Source organism: Amblyomma americanum, chromosome 2 (assembly GCF_052857255.1).
Source record: "Amblyomma americanum isolate KBUSLIRL-KWMA chromosome 2, ASM5285725v1, whole genome shotgun sequence".
Classification (NCBI taxonomy): Eukaryota; Metazoa; Arthropoda; class Arachnida; order Ixodida; family Ixodidae; genus Amblyomma; species Amblyomma americanum.
Genome location: NC_135498.1, coordinates 10,132,681 through 10,153,857, shown reverse-complemented (window position 1 = coordinate 10,153,857; position 21,177 = coordinate 10,132,681). Strand labels below are relative to the sequence as shown.

Genomic DNA, 21,177 nt, shown 5'->3' with positions numbered 1-21,177 from the left:
TTAAATTCGGGAAATCTACCGCACAGGACAATAATTAGAGGTTTCTAAGAATTTTCGGAACATGTGGATTGAGTTTTTATGGTAAAAAGATGAATTCAGATTCCTCTTTAGTGCACCTTTAACAAGCATTTGTTTATTAGAAATTTATGTACTGGTTGCTGTCAGTACTGTTCAAACTATTACAGCTGTATGTTTTTTCAGTTCAATTTGGTTTTATTTCCTTAAAGGCCCCTATTTAAGGGGGTGTTACATAAGAGGTGGGCTAAAACTCGGAATAAGGAAACAAAAAGCAGTGATTATTTAACATTGAAGATGACCAGTTACACATTCTTGGAAAGCAGTTGACAAAGTGCTGATAAATGTCACAGGATAGGCCGTTTCAGTCTGTAGATGCTCAAAAAAACAAAAGAATGAAGCAGAAAACATAGTAGTTGCGGTTGCGGTTGTGATATACAGTGCTTGATTGAGGGAAGAACAAAAAACTTGTGATAAAAGGCGAGGCTTGCCATGTGGCGACAAAGGGAGAGGGGTGGCAGTCTGGATGTTGCTTTCATAGATGAAACACTAATGTCGTACGAGTATGCAGAATGAATGAACTGGGCAGCACAATTTTGAACTGCTTCCAGTGCAGTGATTAGATACGATACACTTGATGTGGGCTACAGATGGCAGATGCATATTCTAATTTTGGTATTATAAGAATCTATACATGATGAATTTTACATTTGGTTGAGCAAGATGAAGGTAGCACTTAAGAAAACCTAGTGGTTTGTTCAATGCTGAAAGGATGTTACTAATATGAGTGAATCATTATAAATTGGAAGAGATTGTGATTCTTAGATATCTATATGATTGTACTGTACTAGCTCAACTGGTGTGTTGGAAACTGAATAATGAAAGCGATAGGGATTTTGACAAGAGAAGGACATGAGTTTACTTTTATTAGGATTGAGGGACATTAGTCAATTATTGGCACCAATTTAGTACGCTGTTAAGATCTGTCTGAAGAGTGTGTTGATCATGACAGTTACTACTGGCGCAATAAATGACGGAATCATCGGCAAACATTGAAACTCTGCAGGTAACATGTTGGGGGAAGTCATTAATTTATATTAAGAATAAGAGAGGACTTAGGACAGACCTCTTTTCAGAATGCCTGAGGTAGCTTGGTGGTGTTGACAGGTGGCCATTAAGACAGACTGACTGAGAACAGTTAATTAGAAATTCTTCACTCATTTAAGAATATTACGATGTAGGTTCAGCTTTGCAAGTTTTAGTAATAGACGATGGTAAGGAACCTTATCAAAAGTTTTTCAGAATCTAGAAAGATGGTGTCGGTCTGCATGTTACGGTCAAGATTAGCATGCAAGTTGTGAATGAAGAGCGCTAGTTGGGTTTCGCAAGGAAGGCCTTAACGAAAGTCATGTTTTAAAGGATGAAAAAATTCATTTGGGCCCAGGAGGTTTGTGATTTGTGAGTAAATGACGTGTGCCATGATTTTAAGGGCACACTAATTAATGAAATGGGGCGGTAATTCAGTGGCGAGTCTCTAGTACCTGATTTGTCGAACAACTTTTCCCGTTCATTCACCTGGAATGACTCCTGAGCAGAGTGACTGTGAAAAAAATGAGACATAAATATGCTGTACAAATTGATTCCACATTTTTCAGCAGTTTTGAATTAATCAGGTCCACACCAGCTGATGATAGCTTCATATTATGAATTATGGAAGAAATGCCTTCTTTGGAGAAGGTGACAGCTTGCATGAAGCCTTCTAAGTTGAAGTATGTTTACTGTGAAGACACGTCACCTTCAGTAGTGAAGACAGATTCGAATGCATTGTTAAATATTACCGCACATTCATGGTCACTAACTGCCTTGTACGAGTCGTTCGTAAGTTTAAAGGGACCCAAAAAGGGGCTCTCAATAGAGATGCGATATGTCTGGTGATGTTGAAAGATGCCGCTTCATAATTATCCTCCAGCTTGAATTATTTTAATGCGTCTTGTGGAAGCTGAGTTAAATGGAGACAAAATTTGAGCCTCCGCGACTTCACGCCTTTCTCTCTTCTTTCGCACACCAACCAACTTGGCCCTTCCTCTACCTCCATCAGCTGCGGCGCACGTGTGAAGCGGCCGCGGCCACGGTAGCGCGTGGCGTCTGAAAGAATTTGGCGCTGTGAACCAATGATAACCCCCAGCTACTGACGTCACTTGCACTACTTGACTTCGTATGCCAGGTTTTTGCGCGAAAGCCCGGCACCGCGCGTCGGGAAGGCGCAAAAGCGGGAATTTTTAAAAATCTATTCTAAATTTCCCGCTCGCTTTTGAGGTCTCATACACGGCATGGACGCTCTGTGGCGTGTACTCTACATAGTGCAAGCATTTTAAAGCCAAGCTCAAACACCCCTTTCTGTGGCCCTTTAATATGTAATATCTGAAGGATGCATAGGATTTAAAACTTGCCAGAATGGCTTGAGAGCGCTGATTAGTAAGTGTGGTAAGTCATTGTGATAAAATGAGCATTTGGTGTTACAAATGGAAAGTATGATTTTTCAGCTTCGAAGTATTTTTTCCGTGCAGCAGGTGTGCCGTTGTTTTGGCGGTACAAAACAATTGTCGTATTATTTTCCGTTCGCTTTAGGCGCCAGGTAAACCATGGTTCATTGCGGTTAGCATGAAAAGTAATCCTTCGGATAAACATATCACAGTTGAGCTCACTAATAAAGAACCTGACAATCACGTAGATTGCATTTGTTGTATCCAAAGTTTGTTGTGAGTGGACTTGCCCTATTACAGACAAAAAATACAAAATCAGACAAAGGTGGTGTATATTTTTTTAAAAAGTCCATTGTGGCTGACTTTTTTTTCGAAGCAGACCTTATCAGGCTGCTTTATAAGCTCTCCAGCACAATCATATGCTCCTGGCCTAGACACTTGCTGCAGACGAGCTGCTTTAGGGATGCGATAATACCAGTAGTGATTGAGGCATTCATGGCAACTGTTGATGGGCTGGCACCGTTGTTTTCTATCCTCGACAAGGGTGTAGCGGCAAAGCCAACACAGCGCATATGCATGCGCAAGTGCAGCCTATGTGCTAGACATACAGTATGTATCACCCACATGTAAAGCTCTTGAGCACCGGACTGGGCTCCAAATAGGGAGGCACCTCGCCTTAGCTGCTAGACTCTTGAAGTAACCTTTGCGTGGAAGTAGAGCCGCTTAGACATACAGACCAAGTGGGAACTATCACGCTTTAACCAAAAACCATTGGCTGCTCTCTGATTCCAGTTTTCAGTGCTTAGTTCTCTACCACTCAAAACAAGGGTTATGCTGACTGCTGTCTGCATGCTACCTGCACGCGACAGTAGTGCAGAAGGCAGAGATCCGACAGGGCAGGTGATGCAATCCACGTGACCGGGTGGGCCAGCGATCAGTAGTCAGACTGGTATTCAAACTGGTATTCAGATCTACAAAATCACTGTCATTGGTTGATCACCTGCCACGTGTAGTAGTTTAGCTTTCAACGCAGCCCCTCTCTTGTGCTCACCACGTTTCTGCTTCCACTTTAGAAACTTTTGCCCAGTTGCCACACACGCGCGCACCTGTAGGGGTGTGCTTGGCAGGCGGTTAACTGCAGTTTCAGTGCTGCCTTTTTATTTCTTTCTTTGTGGGGGCCGACACTTTCTTTTAAGGTGTTTAGGGGTGGTGGGGGGGGAGGGGGGGGGGGGGGTGCGAGGCGATCACGGAAGCTGGAAGATGCTCTTCAGTCTCTGCGCTGGTGGGAAGCGTGCATTTTTTGGTTGTGAAGGCGACTGTCTGGCGGCTTGTTGTTCGACGTAAACAAGTGGCGCAACCATGGTTGTTCGTTTTATCTGAGAGACGGTGCCATAGTCTGGTACATATCTTGATAGTAGCTGCACCCTTGTTTGTAATGAGTGAGTGTTCTTTATAAGTGCAGCCATTATAAGTAGGCTCAACTGCAGTTTTTTTTTTTTGAAGATAACCACTTTCCATGATTTAAGCTGCGCTGGCTCAGTGGTTATGGCACTCGGCTGCTGACCCGAAAGACGCGGGTTCAATCCTGGCTGCAGCGGTCGAATTTTGATGGAGGAGAAATTCTAAAGGCCCTAGTACTGTGCGATGTCAGTGCACATTAAATAACCCCAGTTTGTCGAAAATTCCGGAGCCCTTGACTGCTGCGTCCCTCATAGCCTGAGTCGCTTTGGGACATTAAACCCTATAAACCAAACCAAACTTTCATGAATGAACTAGTGTGAAGTGCAGATTTGTTTTAAGAAAGAAAGGCGTTAAGACCCTCAGTTATTGCATTATAGTTGCCCTTATCACAGAGATGTATTGTTTTTATCAGATGTCTGTTTTTGAGTAGTGGTAAATGCGAATAGGGCAACGTATGACTTTTCAATTGCTGATTCTTAGAAGGTAACTGATAGATTCTCAGTTTTTAGGGCTGTTGGTTACTATTAGGTCGAAGGTCGAAGGTGTTTGTTAATCCTCCTGAGACACGAGTTAGTTGGGAGACTAATTTAGTAAGGTTAAAATTTAAATAGATATCAATGAAGTTCTTCACCTTTGTATACATGTTATTGTGGAACTAGCTGTGGTCTGCCAATCGGTGTCCGTGTGGTTAAAATCTGCAAAAGAAAGAATGCGGGTTCATGAATGGTATTGTTCTGATTACATGAGAAGTCTAGAACTAGGTCATGGCTCTATTTTTGCAGTTTGTCACATTGTTTAACAGATTATTTATGTCTGCCAAGTATATTTTCTGCAAGAATAGAATAACAAGGCCTGACTTAAAAAAAAAAAAGAGCTGCTCTTTAGATTCAGTTTTGTGTCATGCATGCATGCAGTCATTCAATATGTTTTGAATAAGTAAAGGGGTTTGTTCAAAGAAATTTTACTGCATAACTATCAAGTCATCTTGTGTGCATATTGCAGTCTTTGTTTGGGATTATCCAGTTAATTTGTTGAAAGGAGTGAGGGTGCATATTTTCAGGCTGTTGGTATAAATGACTGTGAGGGTTACGATGGCACCATCTGCTACCTGTGCCTTTTCAGCATGATGGAATGTAATGTGTGTACAGCATGGCTGCTTCTTGTCAGTGCCGCTTTCTTGTTGCTGTGGCACATGCAGTGTTAGTAGTCATCACGTTTACTCAAGTACCGTTTGATCTGTGCCACCCAAACACTACTTTGTAGGTGCTATTAGAAAAATGTTTAATTACAAGAAAAGATAGCAGTCATTACGCTGTAATGTTCAGTTTCATAAAGAACATGAAAATATATCGTCACAGCATTAGCTCCTTTCTGAGTGAATTAACCAAATGCGTGATGCAGATAATTGCAAGATTTGGGCCAAATTTTGCACGTTGAGTTGATGACGGCTAGATACATCCTTCAAGCTTTTTAAGAAGTGTTTTTTGGCAGTCGGCATACGTGTGCCTAGATTGCTTTATGCATGCTTTTGTGGCCAATTTAGGTAAGCCCTATTCTCTGTTTTTGATTTTGACAACCGTTGAGAGGGAGAAAAATTTGAAAGACTGACAAGAGCTGCGTGGATTTCTTGTAAGCTCTAGTGTTGCGATGAAAACCTCAAGCCCTGATCAAGTTGGCAAAGCCACTGAATAGCCTTGTGAGAAGTATGTGCACAATGCCTTGACACTGATGTTACATTACTCCAGGTCCAACTTTTGCTGGAGTTTTGCTTGTGGAATTCAAGAACTTTCTTTTTTGAATTTGCACTTACCTTGGAAAGAAGATTGATGCGGAATAAGTGCATCCTGTCAGTGTGGTCTATTTCATTTTCTTTAACTTCTGTTTATTTCACTTAATTCTAAAGTGTTTTAATTGCTTTTGTTTAGGCTTGAAAATGTGAAGGTTAAAAATTTTTTGCGTTTCACATGCCATCTGTTTACCTCCAGTTGCGCAGTCTGCGCTCAACCAGCTGGCAGCAAAACACTTTTTTTTTTCTTGTGCAGCGGAACAAGTGCCAATCATCCTCAGAAACAAAGAGTGGGCCAAGTCAACTGCCGAGAAACTGATCATTCTTGTAGACAAGGTGCTGCCTACTCTTGCCCAATGTGGAGAGAAGGTCAAGATTGCTGCTTTGGATTGGGCACGCACTCTTCTTTTGCAGTGCAGTGGGTGAGTGAGATCAAGGATACTTTGGCTTCCCGGGAGATCAAGTGTGTCATGGTTGACTAAACCAGCGCTGACTCTGTGTGATAAGTGTAGGTGCACTTCATTGTTAGAGGGCTCCTTTAGGAACGATGCTGTGTGTGAAATGTTATGATAAACCTACCCAGTTTATCACACCTGAAAAAGTTTCCATGGAGGCAGAGATCAGGATTCGGTTTCACTTGTTGCAAAGTGTCACCAAAATAGATGCCCCTTGAAACAGGGGATCTCTGTTCAAAAGTGCTGGCAAAGTGGTTTTGAGAGAAAAATAAAAAAAAAAAAGTTTTGAGATGTTTTTTTTTCTTTTTGCACTTTTTGCTTTCAGCTTGTAATGCACTCTTCAGATGCTGTCACTGCATGAACCTTGTCAGCTCCAATTTTTTTTCTTTTCGGACCTTATCGGTCACCTCTGCACGTCTGCACTAATGAAGACCTGTGCGGTGATGATGTTAAAACATCAAATTGCTTGAGCGTGACATGTTGAAAAGATATGAGATGCCTTTTCACCTGTTGCTAGTGGAATCTGCAATTCCTGCTCTTGGACTATTGTTGTTCCTCTCTCTCTTTCTTGTCCTGCTATATACATTTGAAAGCACTGAGGTTTACCTAAACTTTTGATTGTTATGCAAGCACTGAGAACACCTTTGCCATCAGAGAACATTCCTCGAAGTCGTCTCTTGATATGCTTAGTGTAATTGAGTGAGCTTGGTTTGATTCAGGCTGGCAGTAATGCCATTTTTCAGGATGGCTTTGAGCTTCAGTATCCTGCATCCTATTTACATCTAAGGTCTTCCGTCTTTCTAGACTTAAGATTATACTTTCAAAAATAGCTGATAGTATAACTAGACGATTTTTTTGTGGGTAGTTGAAAGTTTCTTTTCCACTTGTGGCAGCATTTGAACTTCTGTCACAGCTTCCACTTTAGAAGTGGTAAGATTCTCACAGATGAGACTCTGGCTACCACATGCTTGTGTCATTCTTAAGGCCCCTAATTGTATGGAAAATGATGGAAACTTAACGATGTAAAATGAAAAAGTTCATGAATTTGTAAGAAATCTGCAGTATTCCACAGGACACATTATATCACATATAAAGTAAATATACCTTTTTTTTTAAACATGCCTCACTTACTTTAAATGTACTGTCGCGAGCAAAGGTGATGTATACTGTATGCCATTTGGTAGCACGCTGCTTTTGCGATGCCTTTTGTCAGTATTGCGTAGTAAAAGTGCCACAGGTCAAACTGAGAAAACTGACGTGCCCCTACCCTAGATAAAATGAAAATTGGTTGTTTGGGGAAAGGAGATGGCGCAGTATCTGTCTCGCACCTCGGCGGACACCTGAACTGTGCTGTAAGGGAAGGGATAAAAGACGGAGTGAAAGAAGAAAGGAAGAAAGAGTTGACGTAGTAATTTCGACCACCTAGGGATCTTTAACGTGCACTGACATCGCGTAGCACACGGGCGCATTGTCTCAGTGGTTAGGGCGCTCAGCTACTGATCCGAAGTTGCCGGGTTCGAACCCGACCGCAGCAGCAGCATTTCGATAGAGGTGAAACGCAAAGGCGCCCGTGTGCTATACGATGTCAGTGCACATTAAAGATCCCCAGGTGGCCAAAATTATTCCGGATCCCTACCCTAGATAAAGACGGTCACCTCTTCACCTATCTAGAGAGCAGGTGCTGCCAGCAATTGGCACAGAAATGAAGTCTAACCGAAGAACGAATGGTATGACAATATGTTCATTAGATTGAAAAGGGCTTGTGCAGTTCAGTGCCAGGCAGTTCTTGGTATCCTTTTCACTTGAAAAATGAAGCTTGCTTGACCCAATACCCTCACGTCGACTGAATGATCTCTCTGGTAAAACCCCGATGCACAATCCTGCACGTGATGCTTTGGTGACCATTGCCACATTTGCGGTGCAGCCCTACAAAACTTTGGAACCCATCAGCCGCTCAGTTTCATTCCTGGATGTCCTGGTACCACTAGAAGAAAAAAAACCCTCTAATGGACACTGAGTGGAATACTCATCCACCTGAGGGCATGCACTCATGCTGCTGAAACTGAAACCTGTGCAGCTTTCTCTGATCGATCTAGCTGCAGAAAAATTTCCATGTTAAATTCTGATTGAGGGACTCCTTTTGACAACATTAAATTTTAACTTATTTTGACATTATGTCACTCGTTTCTTGTTCATCTGCTTAATTACTGTACAAGTTCTACCAAGTTCTTGCCACTTCTGCAGAAGAACGTTGAATGAATTTTATTTATTTGATGCACATATTTGTGTGATGCAGCGTTCCAGCATTCTTAAGTCAAATACATTATAGTCATGAAGATAGAAGTGGGCTGTCTAGTGTGTATGTGACAAATTGCTTGTCTTCAGTTCTCCTAGCCTCCCCACGAACAAATATTTTTGTAGTGAAATTCTGCACTTGTATTTGAGGAAAGCGCTGCCAATAAATTTTTGTTGAGTGTCCATCATTAATGGCTGATGTTATTCTGTATTGTTCTGAATTAATGCTTTGTTAGTCTTCTTTAATACTTGCTGGTGTGCTTTCTCCTTCATAATGGAGACATGTGTCGCAGCATGAATAAAACGCGCACAGAAGACAAGGAACAAACAAAACAGAACTGTGCTGCAAAGAGCCCAGTGTAGAAGAAATACGTTGAAGTAACCAACCAACCAACTAACCTGCAACCAACTAGCCCAAACCACCGTGTTACTTCAATGCTTTCTCCTGTGTGTTTTTTGTGTTAAATTGTTATATGCTTTCTTTTTTCTAGATCACTGGAGATATTAGTTCCCTCAGTCCTTCAAATGGTCCTATCACTGTGTGCTGATGACAGTGAAAGGGTGTCAAGTCAAAGCCACTTGGTGCTTGATGAGGTTGGAAACCATATGCTGGTTATGGACTCATTGTCCTTGACTGAGATTCTTGAAGAAGATTTCCATAAAACTTTGAGCAGATTCCCACGATTGCTGCGCATGGGAAGTAAGTTCAGCCCTCTGTCTTTATTCCCTGGTCTCTTCACACATGAATAATCTGCAGTATGTTATGCCTTAGCAGTGAAGTTTCTACTTCCCATCTACTTTTTGTTCTGAAGGAGGGTGCAGATGATAAGAACACTTTTCGAGCAGTACTTATGGGAAATAAACTAGTAACTAGTAGCAGTTATCTTGCTTAATTGCATCTGCACAGGGCACTTACCTTTTCCAAGGAAATGGTGTCCCATGTCATGATTTCTGGGCCGATATTTATGCATAAAAATTGAAAAAATAGAACTCGCACATTTTATGTTACCTATTGTACTCTGTTTAGGTCTAACCCCTAGCAGTGCTTTTAAGTAAGTTGTAAAGATATACGTAATGTTGGTTTTTATGCTTATTGAAGTAGTGCGTAATAAATTAATCTTTCTTATTTCAGGTGAAAGTGAAAAGCTAACTTTGGTCAAGTTGCTTTGCGGGTACCTAAAAATTTTTCGTGAGTAAAATCTGATGTTAGAACTTTTGTTGAGAACAGTTCAGTGCCTTTCTTCGGCTTTTTATATGCGATGTATGAATGCTAGATGGTGACACTACTTTGCCGATGCAGGGGATAAAATTGCCAAGATTCTCACGTCAACCGCTGTCTCCCAGAAGCTGCTGGGTGTGCTTTTTCTGCTGACTGAGCTTGAAACAAGAGACATGAAGCTTTTTGCCGAGCAGGCAGCACCTTTAGGTATGTGCTCCTAAACCTTTCAGGCATACTTGTTTGCACCAGATCCATGAAAAAGGCAGGAAAAGAGAGGGAAACTTCAGTTCTTGCAAGTTCAGTTCTGCTGAAAAGTTGAAAACAAACAAAGAATCGGCTGACTTGAGTAAAGTATAGCGAATTGGGATAGGTAATGTGAACTGCCATTGCCATATGTGTCCATTTTTCATGTTCTCACTGTGCCTTAGAGGCCTAGATCATAGCCAGGCGTCGAACTTTGGTCTGTATTTTTTAAAAATTTGGCAGTCTTTTTTTTTTTTTTCAGCAGTTATTTAAGGACGCAGATTTCATTTTTTTTAGTAAATATTATTTTCCCATAAAAGAATTAGAATTTTTTTCTCGGTGGTTTATGTGTAACCCCTGTGCAGTCAAAAATCACAATTAGCTTATCTTAGCTTGTTTTCTAGCAAGAGCAGTTGATGTATCAGTAATTAACATGTATATGGTCATGTATAGAACAGTGGTTGCAGTATAGAATGCTACCGCCATAAGAAAAAGTAAGAGCGAAAGAAGTGATCGGAGAATAGGACAAAAACGAAATAGAAGTGTATTTCTAAAAACTAGGTTGCATAAAAATCAAATTAGGGAGAAAAAAAATGAAAGCTGCAGGCAGAGGAACACACACATACACTTGTGTGACTTAGACAGATGGAACCAGACCTCTGTGATAGTCGTCTTCGTTTTGGAACAACAATCCTGTTGTCTTATCCCACTACTGGTTTCCGCACTTCGCTTAATCTGTCTCTTGACCACTTGTAACTTGTGCTCAATAGCTGTGGCTGAAATCAAGGATGCTGACCTTTTTCAGTTAGAACTGAATTTCAAAAATTGAATTTGGCGTACGTTTATTTATTTATTTATTTATTCGGTTTAAACCTAAATCTACAACCCCTTATCACAGGCTGTGTCAAGCAAACAGAAATGTACTTTTGTTTCCCTGCAATACTCATGTATTTTTTGTTAACTTTTGGTGCCTTATACTTTTTGTTGTAATTCTTGCTGATTTAATAGAAGTGACAAGGAAGAAGTTAATGTGAGTTTAAAAAGGCCAAGAACAGACAAAGACCGCATGCTCTTGTCTGTGGAAATGAAGGGCTTTTCTCTTCTATTAATAGAATCAGGCAAATTATTTTTGCTTAAATTAGGAGTATTGAAGCTGATGTTCCGCGCAGTGCCCATGACTGTGTCCCCTCTTTATTTTTTTTTGCCATGAATTCTTATTGTGAAAGTGATGACCTCCTCAGCTCCTGGCTGACAACGTAAATACGGCATAGGAGAGGGAGTGGTGCCAGGAGGTGGCACCCTGCGCATCCCCCTGCACCGGGGCCACCGTGCAGTTTTTCATTTAATGCCTATTTTCACTGTGTGACTTTACTTGGCTGCTAATCAGTGCACATGATTTTGCTGTCAGATGCACTGTGCTGTTTGTAAAAATGTCACTTTTGTTTATGCAGTTACATACTTTAAGTGCAGCCTTTTTTTTTTTCATGTAAGGAATGGTTGTTCTGAAAAACTACACTGCTATATCATCCCAACAAGAAACGCAATGGAGCAAGAGCGGCACTAACTTACATAGCAGTGCCCTGCAGGGGCAGCTTGAGTATTCAGGTGTTAGCGCCTGGCGACACCACGTACCCCAGCTTCCATACCAAAGCTGTCATCCGCACCGTGGCGATAGGTTGTAAGCTGAAGGGTAGAAACCATGAACAGTGGCGGTCGGGGCCATGGTCAAGCTCCGGCCGAAGGGCTCCCTGTCTGTTCACCAGTCGGGGGGCTCTGGGACCTCCCTGTGAGTAAAACAGTGAACCACAGGCGACATTTTAGGAACTGTTGGCACACCGATATCGTATGAGTAATTCTTCTTCCAAAAATCCTGATCGGTCCCTGAAAAGGAACCGCACTGATGAAACCTTCACCAGTACCCGACCTAACTGTGACCACTTTCCCCATTTCCTGGTTGTTCATTCTCTGGTAGAAAATGACCCAGTTGCCGAAATGTCAGTTTTTGTTATCACTAGAACCATTGAAAAAATGATAGGAAAAAGTACAAAACAAAAAACTTTCATCTGGTGATCTTTTTATTGAAGTGTCCCAGAAAGATCAACCTGACATCCTTCTGAGGCAAAAGCAGTTTGCTCACCTCCTTATTACCATCACTCCCCACCGCAGTCTAAACACAGTGCAAGGCGTGATATCAGAAAGAGATATGATCCGAGAAACAGAAAGTGACCTCCTGGAAGGCTTCCGAGATCAAGGTGTCATTGCCCTTCACCGCATCACCATAAAGCGGAAAGGTGAAGAGGTGGTGACACCCCATATCATGCTAACATTTGAACGGTCCTGTCCTCCAGATGCTGTGAAAGCAGAGTTCATCCACTGCAAAGTTTGTCCCTATATCCCACACCCGAGAAGATGTTTCAATTGTCCAAAATATGGAGATGGATCCAAAACATGCCACGGAAAACTCAACTGTGCAAAGTGTGGTGCCCATGAGCACCCAACTGAAAACTGCAATGCTGCTCAAGTAGAATGTTCAAACTGTCACGGGCCACACGCAGCGTACTCACGATCGTGTCAGGCATTTCAAAATGAGAAGAAAGTAGTTCAGGTGAAAGTAACAGAAAACATTACATTCTCGGAAGCCCGGAAGAAGCTCTCGCTTCTCTCTGGAAGGTCTTACGCTGACGCAGTGCGCCGGGGTCCAGGCGGCGTCTCGTGACGGTGGGCACGCAATACAGCATCGCTGATGCACGCCCACCTTGGCCCCTCACTGGCTGCACCAACATTCCATGTCCCAGACGTCAACTTTTCACAGACTTCTGGGAAAACACAGACAAGTGAGAGGGAGTCTCTTCCTCTTTACAAATCCCCATCTGCTTCCGTGTCTTCACTGGAAGCAATGGAGGTTATGCCGGCATCCTCTGCATCGGAGGTACTGAGGGAGTCCCCCAAAGAGAGGTGGAGTCTCCTAGACCGCCTCAAACCAAAAAGACATCATCCAGTCAAGCTGCCTGATAAAGGGGGCGACATCTAAATCTCCCACTAATCTTCGCGTCCTCACTAAGAACAATGGCGTTCGATAGCATTATCCACTGGAACTGCCGAGGTCTACTTAAGAACCTGGATGACATATTTAAAATACTCGCCCAATATCAACCAAACATACTTTGCCTACAAGAAACGCACTTAAACCCGACACATACAAACTTTCTAAAAAATATGTAGTATATCGGAAAGACAGGCGAGGCAGTGCGCACTCATCGGGTGGCGTTGCTATTGTGGCTCAAAATTCAATTCCCTCTCAATGTCTTCCACTGGCTACTGATTTAGAGGCAGTGGCAATACGAGCACTAACTCTTGACAGAGTAATAACCATATGTTCCTTATATATCCCCCCAGATCATTGCCTATCCATTGAACTCAGAAAATTCATTGACCATCTCCCGGGGTCGTTCCTGCTGGTTGGCGATTTTAACGCACACCACCCATTATGGGGAGTTACAAGAAGAGATTCTCGAGGAGCGCTAATCAAAAAATTCCTGTTGTCGTCTGGCTCATGCATATTCGATAGGAAAGAACCAACATACTTTAATGTAGCTCACAACTCATACACATGATAGACCTTGCTATTGGCTCTCCATTGCTCTTGGCAGCTACAGAGTGGGCTGTTGTTGATAGTCTTTATGGAAGTGACCGCTTTCCCATGCCTTTAAAATACACAGAAAATATCAACACGAGAGTAAATAATCCTAGGAAGTTTAAAGAGCAGATTGCAGATTGGAAGATGTCTCGGCAGCTCTCAGCATTGCCCTGTTCATCAATTACAGACCTAGGCATAGATGAATCTCAGTCATTGATCACACTGCATATAATAGATACTGCACAAATATCCGTTTTATAGGAATCAGGTAAAATAAAAAACGAACGAAGACCATGGTGGAATTCGCAGTGCAAGAAAGCTCGTCAGAACCAAAGTAATGCATAGTCAAAATTTCGTCGTTACCCTGCGGTTGACAACTTAATAAACATTAAGCATGCAAAAGCAAATGGCAGGTGTACTAGACGTGTATCTAAACTGGAAAGTTAGCAATCGTTTCTCTCCTCTGTAAATTCTTACACAGATACACATAAAGTATACAGTAGACTAAAAGCACTTAAAGGGCATAGTACACATCCAGTTCCTCTTGTTAGCACTGCTGGTGATACATTGGAGCACCAAGCAGATGCACTAGGCAAACACATTGAATACACTTTTAGTTCAGCGCATTCTACAGTTTCTTTCTTGCGATACAAGCTATTCGAGGAGCGGAAACCAGTTGTAAACAAAAGGTCATCTGTGGGAGGATACAATAGTCCATTTACTTTACAAGAGTTGAAGGTTGCCTTAGGCACATGTGGCAACTCAACAGCAGCAGGCCCTGACAGGGTCACATATGGAATGCTCAGACACCTGTATGGAGAAACCCTTGAAATTGTCCTGTGCCTGTTTAATAAGATATGGGCTGCTGGACATCTTCCAAAAGCCTGGAAAGAAGTGATTATTATCCCAGTATTAAAGCAAGGCAAAGAAGTTGCACTTGTGGCCAGTTATTGACCAATTGCCCTAACTAGCTGTTTATGTAAACTCTTTGAAAAAATGAGAAGTCGTTGTCTTGTGCATTTCCTTGAATTCAATGGTCTTCTTGACCAGCACCAAGCTGGATTTAGGGCTAACCGGTCAAGCACTGACCAGCTCGTTGCCTTCGAATCTTACGTAAGGGACGCCTTTGTGCATAAACAGCACTGTTTATCTGTTTTCTTTGATCTTGAAAACACATATGATACCACATGGCATTATGGTATCATCCTTGATTTGTTCGTGTTTTGGATCTCGGGGAATATGCTGGCCACTATTCAAAGTTATCTGTCTGAATGAATATTGAAGGTCCGTGTAGGGAATTCATTATCGAAGCCGTTTACTCAAGAGAATGGTGTCTCTCAAGGCGGCGTTCTTAGCTGCACTGTCTTCATAGTGAAAATGAATTCATTGAAGAGCGTCCTGCCTAGATCTATATCCTTCTCTGTTTATGTTGACGATGTACAAATAAGTTGCAAGTCATGTTATTTGCCCATCTGTGAGCAGCAAATTCAGCTAGGAGTAAACAAAGTATCAAAGTGGGCAGACGAAAATGGATTTAAAGTCAACACAGAAAAGACAGTCAGTGTACTTTTCACTAAACAATGTGCTGTTAGGCCTAAACCCGACATCACACTTAACGGGCTGAGTATTGGTGTCCAAGAGTAGCACAAATTTCTTGCCATCATGGTCGACGGAAAGCTTACATTCATTACACACATTAAGCATTTAAGACTTAAATGCATGAAATCAATGAACCTTCTAAAGATCCTATCACACCAATCTTGGGGTACAGATCGAGACTGCCTGCTGAGTCTTCTAAATACTAGCGTAGTTCTATCACGTATAGACTGCGGCTCAGTAGTGTACGAGTCAGCACGGAAAAGCACCTTAAAAATGCTCGACACTGTGTACCACCTGGGTCTGCGGTTGTCTTCTGGTGCTTTCCATACAAGCCCAATTGCCAGTTTGTACGTTGAGGCGAACCAATGGTCACTTGAACGACGTCGGAAGTACACAAGTATAACATACGCTACGAACGTATTAGCTCGTGCTGACCATCCATGCAACGCGCTGTTGCGAAACCCAACCAGTATGCAGCTCTTTTCCAACCGACCGTCTGAAACCCCACCTTTACCCATTAGAGTCACCACACTTGTCCAAGATATGAACGTACCAGTCTCCAACATTCTGGCGACTTCTTCTAAAGAAATAATTGCTCCCTGGGAAGTGCATCAAGTTGATTGTGACACATATTTTTGTGAGGTTGTCAAGCATGGGTCGTCAATTGGCATAAAACAGTATTTCCTGTCCCTACAAGCAAAGTAATCAGTGCACAGAGTTTTATACCGATGCCTCAAAGTCATCCTCAGTTTCATGTGCAGTTCACAGTTGTCAATTTTCTGAAACAAAAACAATGAATAAACACACAAGCATATTTACTGTGGAATGCTATGGTATTCTGTTGGCTACTAGATTCATTCTTGGAAAGAAAGTGCCAAGCTCTGTTATTTACTCAGATTCCTTAAGTTGTGGTTATGACCCTGTCTTCTGGGAAGCCCTGTAAAAACCCTGTAATGAATTCCCTCTTGTAATGCCTTATGTCTGCACGCACATTGAACCTTAAAATTACAGTATGCTGGGTACCCGGTCACTGCAGAATAGATGGAAATGAAGAAGCTGATAGGCTTGCAGCATCAGGTGCCGTATTGAGTAAGATGAATATAAAACAATTTCCATACCAGGACCTCAGGCCATATATTAGAACTGCTCTCCGCAAAGAGTTGCACCAGGATGGGGACGAACAAACAGACCATAAACTGCACACAATAAAACCAAAGATTGGAAGGTATGCCACAGAAAAACAAAATAGGTTCAAAGAAGTTGCTCTCTGCAAACTTCAGATAAGCTATACATACATCACACACTTGCATCTTTTAAAAAATACACCGACACCACAATGCTCGAGATATGGAGCCCACACCTCAGTCATTCAGATATTATTAATCAAGTGCCTGAGATTGGAGACCTAAATATGACAGCACTTCCCAGAACTATAAACATTTAATATACCAATTGTCGCGAATTGGTAACACGTCCCCGACTTTCCGAAGGGGAACGCTATCGCGTGCAGGTTCGAACAAAACAACAAAGAGAACAGACAAAACAAAACGAAGCCGTATTTATAATTTAAAGGAAAAGAGCTGATACGAAACGAAAACAAGAAAAACACACACTCAACATGCGTACAATACTACAGAATGAAGGAAAGAGTTCACCCGGTACTGAGCGTCCCAGGTGAAGCGGGGATGCCTTGTAGACAGGACAGAACAAGGGTTGATGAACTGCGACTTGTCTTTCAGTAGAGTCAGTTCTTGGGCTAGCTGGTATTCTTGATTCACGTTCATAGTATTCCAGCACAACGGCACATAGCCAAAGAAAAGAAGACTGAAAAGAAGAAGGACGAACACAGCGCTGGCATGCGACGTGTCGCTGGCGTTGCATCGATGGAAGCAACAAAAGAGAGCCAGGTGCTATTAGGAGCGGAGAGAACTGCAGGAAAATGCCGGTAGTCTCCAGTCAACAGTCCCAGAAACTTTGCAGCAGCAGGAAAACGTAGCCAGGTCCCGTCGACGGCGTCACGAAACGCTGGAGGCTTAACGCAGGCTATCTAAGAGTGCCTTTCGGCAGCACGGACCCTCAGTCCATCGGCTGCCACCTCCAGGCTTGCAAGGAACGCAGGAGGCTTGCATCGGTGATTCAAAGAAGGTCCCCGCAGCACGGACCCAACGTCCGACTGCTGCCACCTCCACGCTCTAATGACCCGACCTCCGCTGCGCTGTCTTCCTTTACACCTCGGTTTTCTGACACGTCGGCTCTCCGCTCCTCATGCTCGCCACACTCCCTGTCGTCGTCGCCTCACACACACCATTCGCACGTGCACACGTGTAACGCTGGGCTGGCACACGCAGCGCTCCACTGTCTGACGCACCGCGTTCAAAAATCTTCTGAAGATTTGTTGTGCGCCCCACACCAATGCGCTCGTCTTTATTTTTGGTGATGACTGCATGTTTTCATCAGATAAAGTTTTTAAGTTTTTGTCTCGTGTAGGTTTTTTACAAGAGATCTTTTATTCCAGGTAACCTCAGCCCCTCCTCATTGCTGAGGAGAATGCTAAGCTTAGCCTTAGCTGCCAGATGCCTCGCCCTTCTTGCTGAAGCAAGGGTTCTGGTTCAGGCTACCTGGCTGTGTCTTTTATATGTAACGTGCCTTATAACAATTTTTTAGATGATATACACCACTTTCGGACATTCCATCAGGCTTATATACCCTCTTGACACACTTTAATCATGCACACACTCACCACTCTTAGGCCCTATACACCCAGTGTTGATTTTAACTTATGTACATACTTTAGCTTGAGTCGACCAAAAACCTCGTGTTTGGCGCTCTTTGCCCCTAGATGCCCTTGCACCATAAAAACCTAGCATCATCAACTTACATGGCAGTGGTTTTTTGCGTGTGTAATTCTGTACAGTTCTTCATCAGCATGTTGTATCTTGACAGAGCAGCATGTTAGCATTTAAAAATATTACTGCATTCCATTAAATCTGAACGACTTTTGCAGCCATGATCATCATGTTGTGTCAAAGAAAGCCACCTTCTTCTCAGGCTAGGGCCATATTTATTTTCATTTTGCTGGCATGCAATTACCGTTCTTCAGTAACCAGTGTTTCCAGTGTGTGCCATGTATGAATGAGAGATTGCACAAATTACAAAAATTCTTTACCTCTAAGACATCTCTCGTGAAGATTTCTAGTAGGGTTGTACCGGAAAAATTGAAGTTTGTGAAAATTGTTTGCTTTTCTCTTAAGAGCAGGGTTTTCTGGTTATGAGAACCCCTCTTTTTGCTCATTTTTTCCATATTACTCTGGCTTCGTTACACGTGTTATGCATGTTGTGATTTACTGATACCACATATACAATACATACAGTAAAACCTCAACAAATCAATACCCTTTCGACTGCATAAAATATTCGAATTAACTGGGGTTTTGAATTGATCCGAAATAAAAGCAAAACAAAAATGCAGTCAAAATGTTTGCGTAATGTCATCATGTCCTGTGCCAAGTCAGAATGTCGCTGCTGTGCGCGTAGTCCAGTTAAGTATCGCATTGCTTAGTGAAGGCTCATGTGCCTGTTATAAGTGGAGTGATGCTGGGTACCAGTCGGTGTTGGGTTTCATCGTCTTTTCGGTGAACTCAGCCGTTTGTGCGTAGCATCCCAGGTCGTTGAATTAACAGGGCCAATGCCAACTTCCAGTTCAAATTATGTAAAATTTGCATTGCAAATTATGGGACAGCAGAAATCCTGCAAATCCATCGGAATTTAGAATTAACGCAAATTTGATTATCATGGTTTTACTGCTTAAGGATGAGGTTGCATGTGGGTTTGAATTACACTCATGCATTTTGCAGTAGTATTGTTCGCTATTGAGTGGTGGTTAAGAGAAGTAATGTTTTCTTCTTTCAGATTTTCCAAATGCTCCTGATCTTGTTGGTAGTTGCTATCGCAATCAATTTATGCATTTCACTGACATGAGAATATTTAAGGAATTCACCATTATATGCAAGCTGCTTGGAACTTATGGTAGGTGCTCTATTTGTGGCTTGTTGTGTCAAAAATTACAAGGGTGGAGTTGAGTGCTTACAAAATTTATTTTTCATTTTCTCAATTTTGAGGAATGAACATTTTGTTGTGTGCATAAAATCTCTAGCATTGGCTGCTATTGCAACAATTTATTTATAATGCACATTTTGAAAGTCTAGCCATGCATGTGGTATCCAGCAGAAACCTGTTATTGTGAACCAGTCAGAAATGGACAAAGTGTTTTTGATACCAGAAAGTTTCCTAGAAATGGTGTCAGTAGAAACCACCTCATTCAGTCACATTGTGTCTGAGGCGAACAATGGATTGATTAGCCAGTCAAGAAATAACTGTGCTGTAAAAGAGTTGACCACATTGCCTAGAAGAAGCTTGATATTTTATAAAATGCCTTGTAGAGGCCTTCTGCCGTGCCAAATGTTTTTCCCTCTGGCTGGCAGCAAATGATGGAGCTCGCCTATCTTCGTTTTAGGCTTCTGCAGGTCTGCTGCTTGTCAGAAATGGATTGAAGCACCACTTGTGTTTTTTATCTGGATTTGTTCAAATGTTATATATTATTTCCTCATCCAGTAGCTCAGGTGTGGTGATGTCTTTGCACCGCTTGTTGACACGTGCACACACACACACACACACACACACACACACACGTGTGTGTGACAGACAGACAGAGCCTGCTATATCTTCACGTATCGGGCTCAGGAGAGCTTCTGGTTATTAACACCTGTGTCAACTAAAGATCACTCGAGTGAAATCAGAAAGTGGAATTTGACAATACCTGGAGCTATTTTTAGGGGGTTCTACTGTAAATCACATATGATATTGGGACATGGCAGCAGTGACAGGCAGGGCAGGGCAGTTGGGAAAGTTATGTTTGTTAGGCGGATTTACGCCTGTGACAAAAGAAGGGAACTCAACAGCTGTACTGGCAAGTGCCTCTGGCTGTCTGCACTTAACTCCCTTCAGGTGTTATGTGCACGGTTATGTACACAGTGCACTTCTGATTTTTTTCTGAGTGTGCTACAGCTAGTGGGGATTTCACATGGACTTAACATTAAAACTGCTTAGCGCAAGAAATGGGACGAGAGAGGGACATACCGCGAGCGCTACTAACAACAAAGACTTTATTGCAACGAGGCAATAAATAAGGAGGATGTACACACAAACAAATAAAAAATAAGGAGTTGCAGCCACAGCAGTCAAAAGTTACTGGCTATCCAAGAAGCAATCTCTTTGGTGAGCAAACTAACAGATGGAGAACTAACACAATCTGTGCCTCTTTTGCTGATTGCAAAGGCTTCTATAATCTCCCACGTGAGTTGTGTCCTGTGCTTCATAAAGATTTTGCAGTGACTCAGGTCTGGCTCACACGCGCCTTCTTGGCAATCATGGCAATGCAGTGTGAGGTTGCTCTTGGGGTTCGAAGATCTGAACAACTGAGCATGCTGTCTCTGGCGATCACTTTGCATTCAACCACACGTGCTGCACTTGCAATGACTTTGTCTCTTGTCGCTCCTTAGGCAGTCTTGACATTCGGGTGCCGCACTGGGTTTGGGTGCCAAAGACATCATCGAGGCTGCGTGCTCTCGGATGCGGTCATTGTTACACCGGCCGGATTGGCCAATGTACGACTGGCCGTATGAGAGCGGAATATCAGAATTGGCCAAATCGGCCACTGTGTTAATGACCGCATGCGGGAGCATGCCGCCTCGATGAAGTCGGCACTCAAACCCAGCGCGGCACCTGAATGTCAAGATTGCCTAAGGAATGACGAGAGACTGAGTCGTCGCAAGTGCAGCACATGTGGACAAATGCAAAATGATCGCCAGAGAGAGAATGCTGAGTTGTTAAGATCTTCAAACCCCAAGAGCAACCTCGCGCTGCATTGCTGTGATTGCCAAGAACGCGCATCCTGAGTCACTGAAAAATCTTGACGAAGCACAGGA

General features: G+C 42.6%; 1 protein-coding gene across 1 annotated transcript in view; it reads left to right on the top strand.

Moving 5' to 3' along the window:
• Tti1 (Telo2 interacting protein 1) overlaps positions 1–21,177 on the top strand; it is a 49,758-nt gene that overhangs the window by 5,009 nt on the left and 23,572 nt on the right. The window contains exons 7-11 of the mRNA XM_077653055.1: positions 6,002–6,167; positions 8,987–9,195; positions 9,628–9,684; positions 9,796–9,921; positions 19,103–19,219. Coding sequence (XP_077509181.1) covers positions 6,002–6,167; positions 8,987–9,195; positions 9,628–9,684; positions 9,796–9,921; positions 19,103–19,219 — 675 coding nt within the window. The remainder of the gene's footprint in view (positions 1–6,001; positions 6,168–8,986; positions 9,196–9,627; positions 9,685–9,795; positions 9,922–19,102; positions 19,220–21,177) is intronic.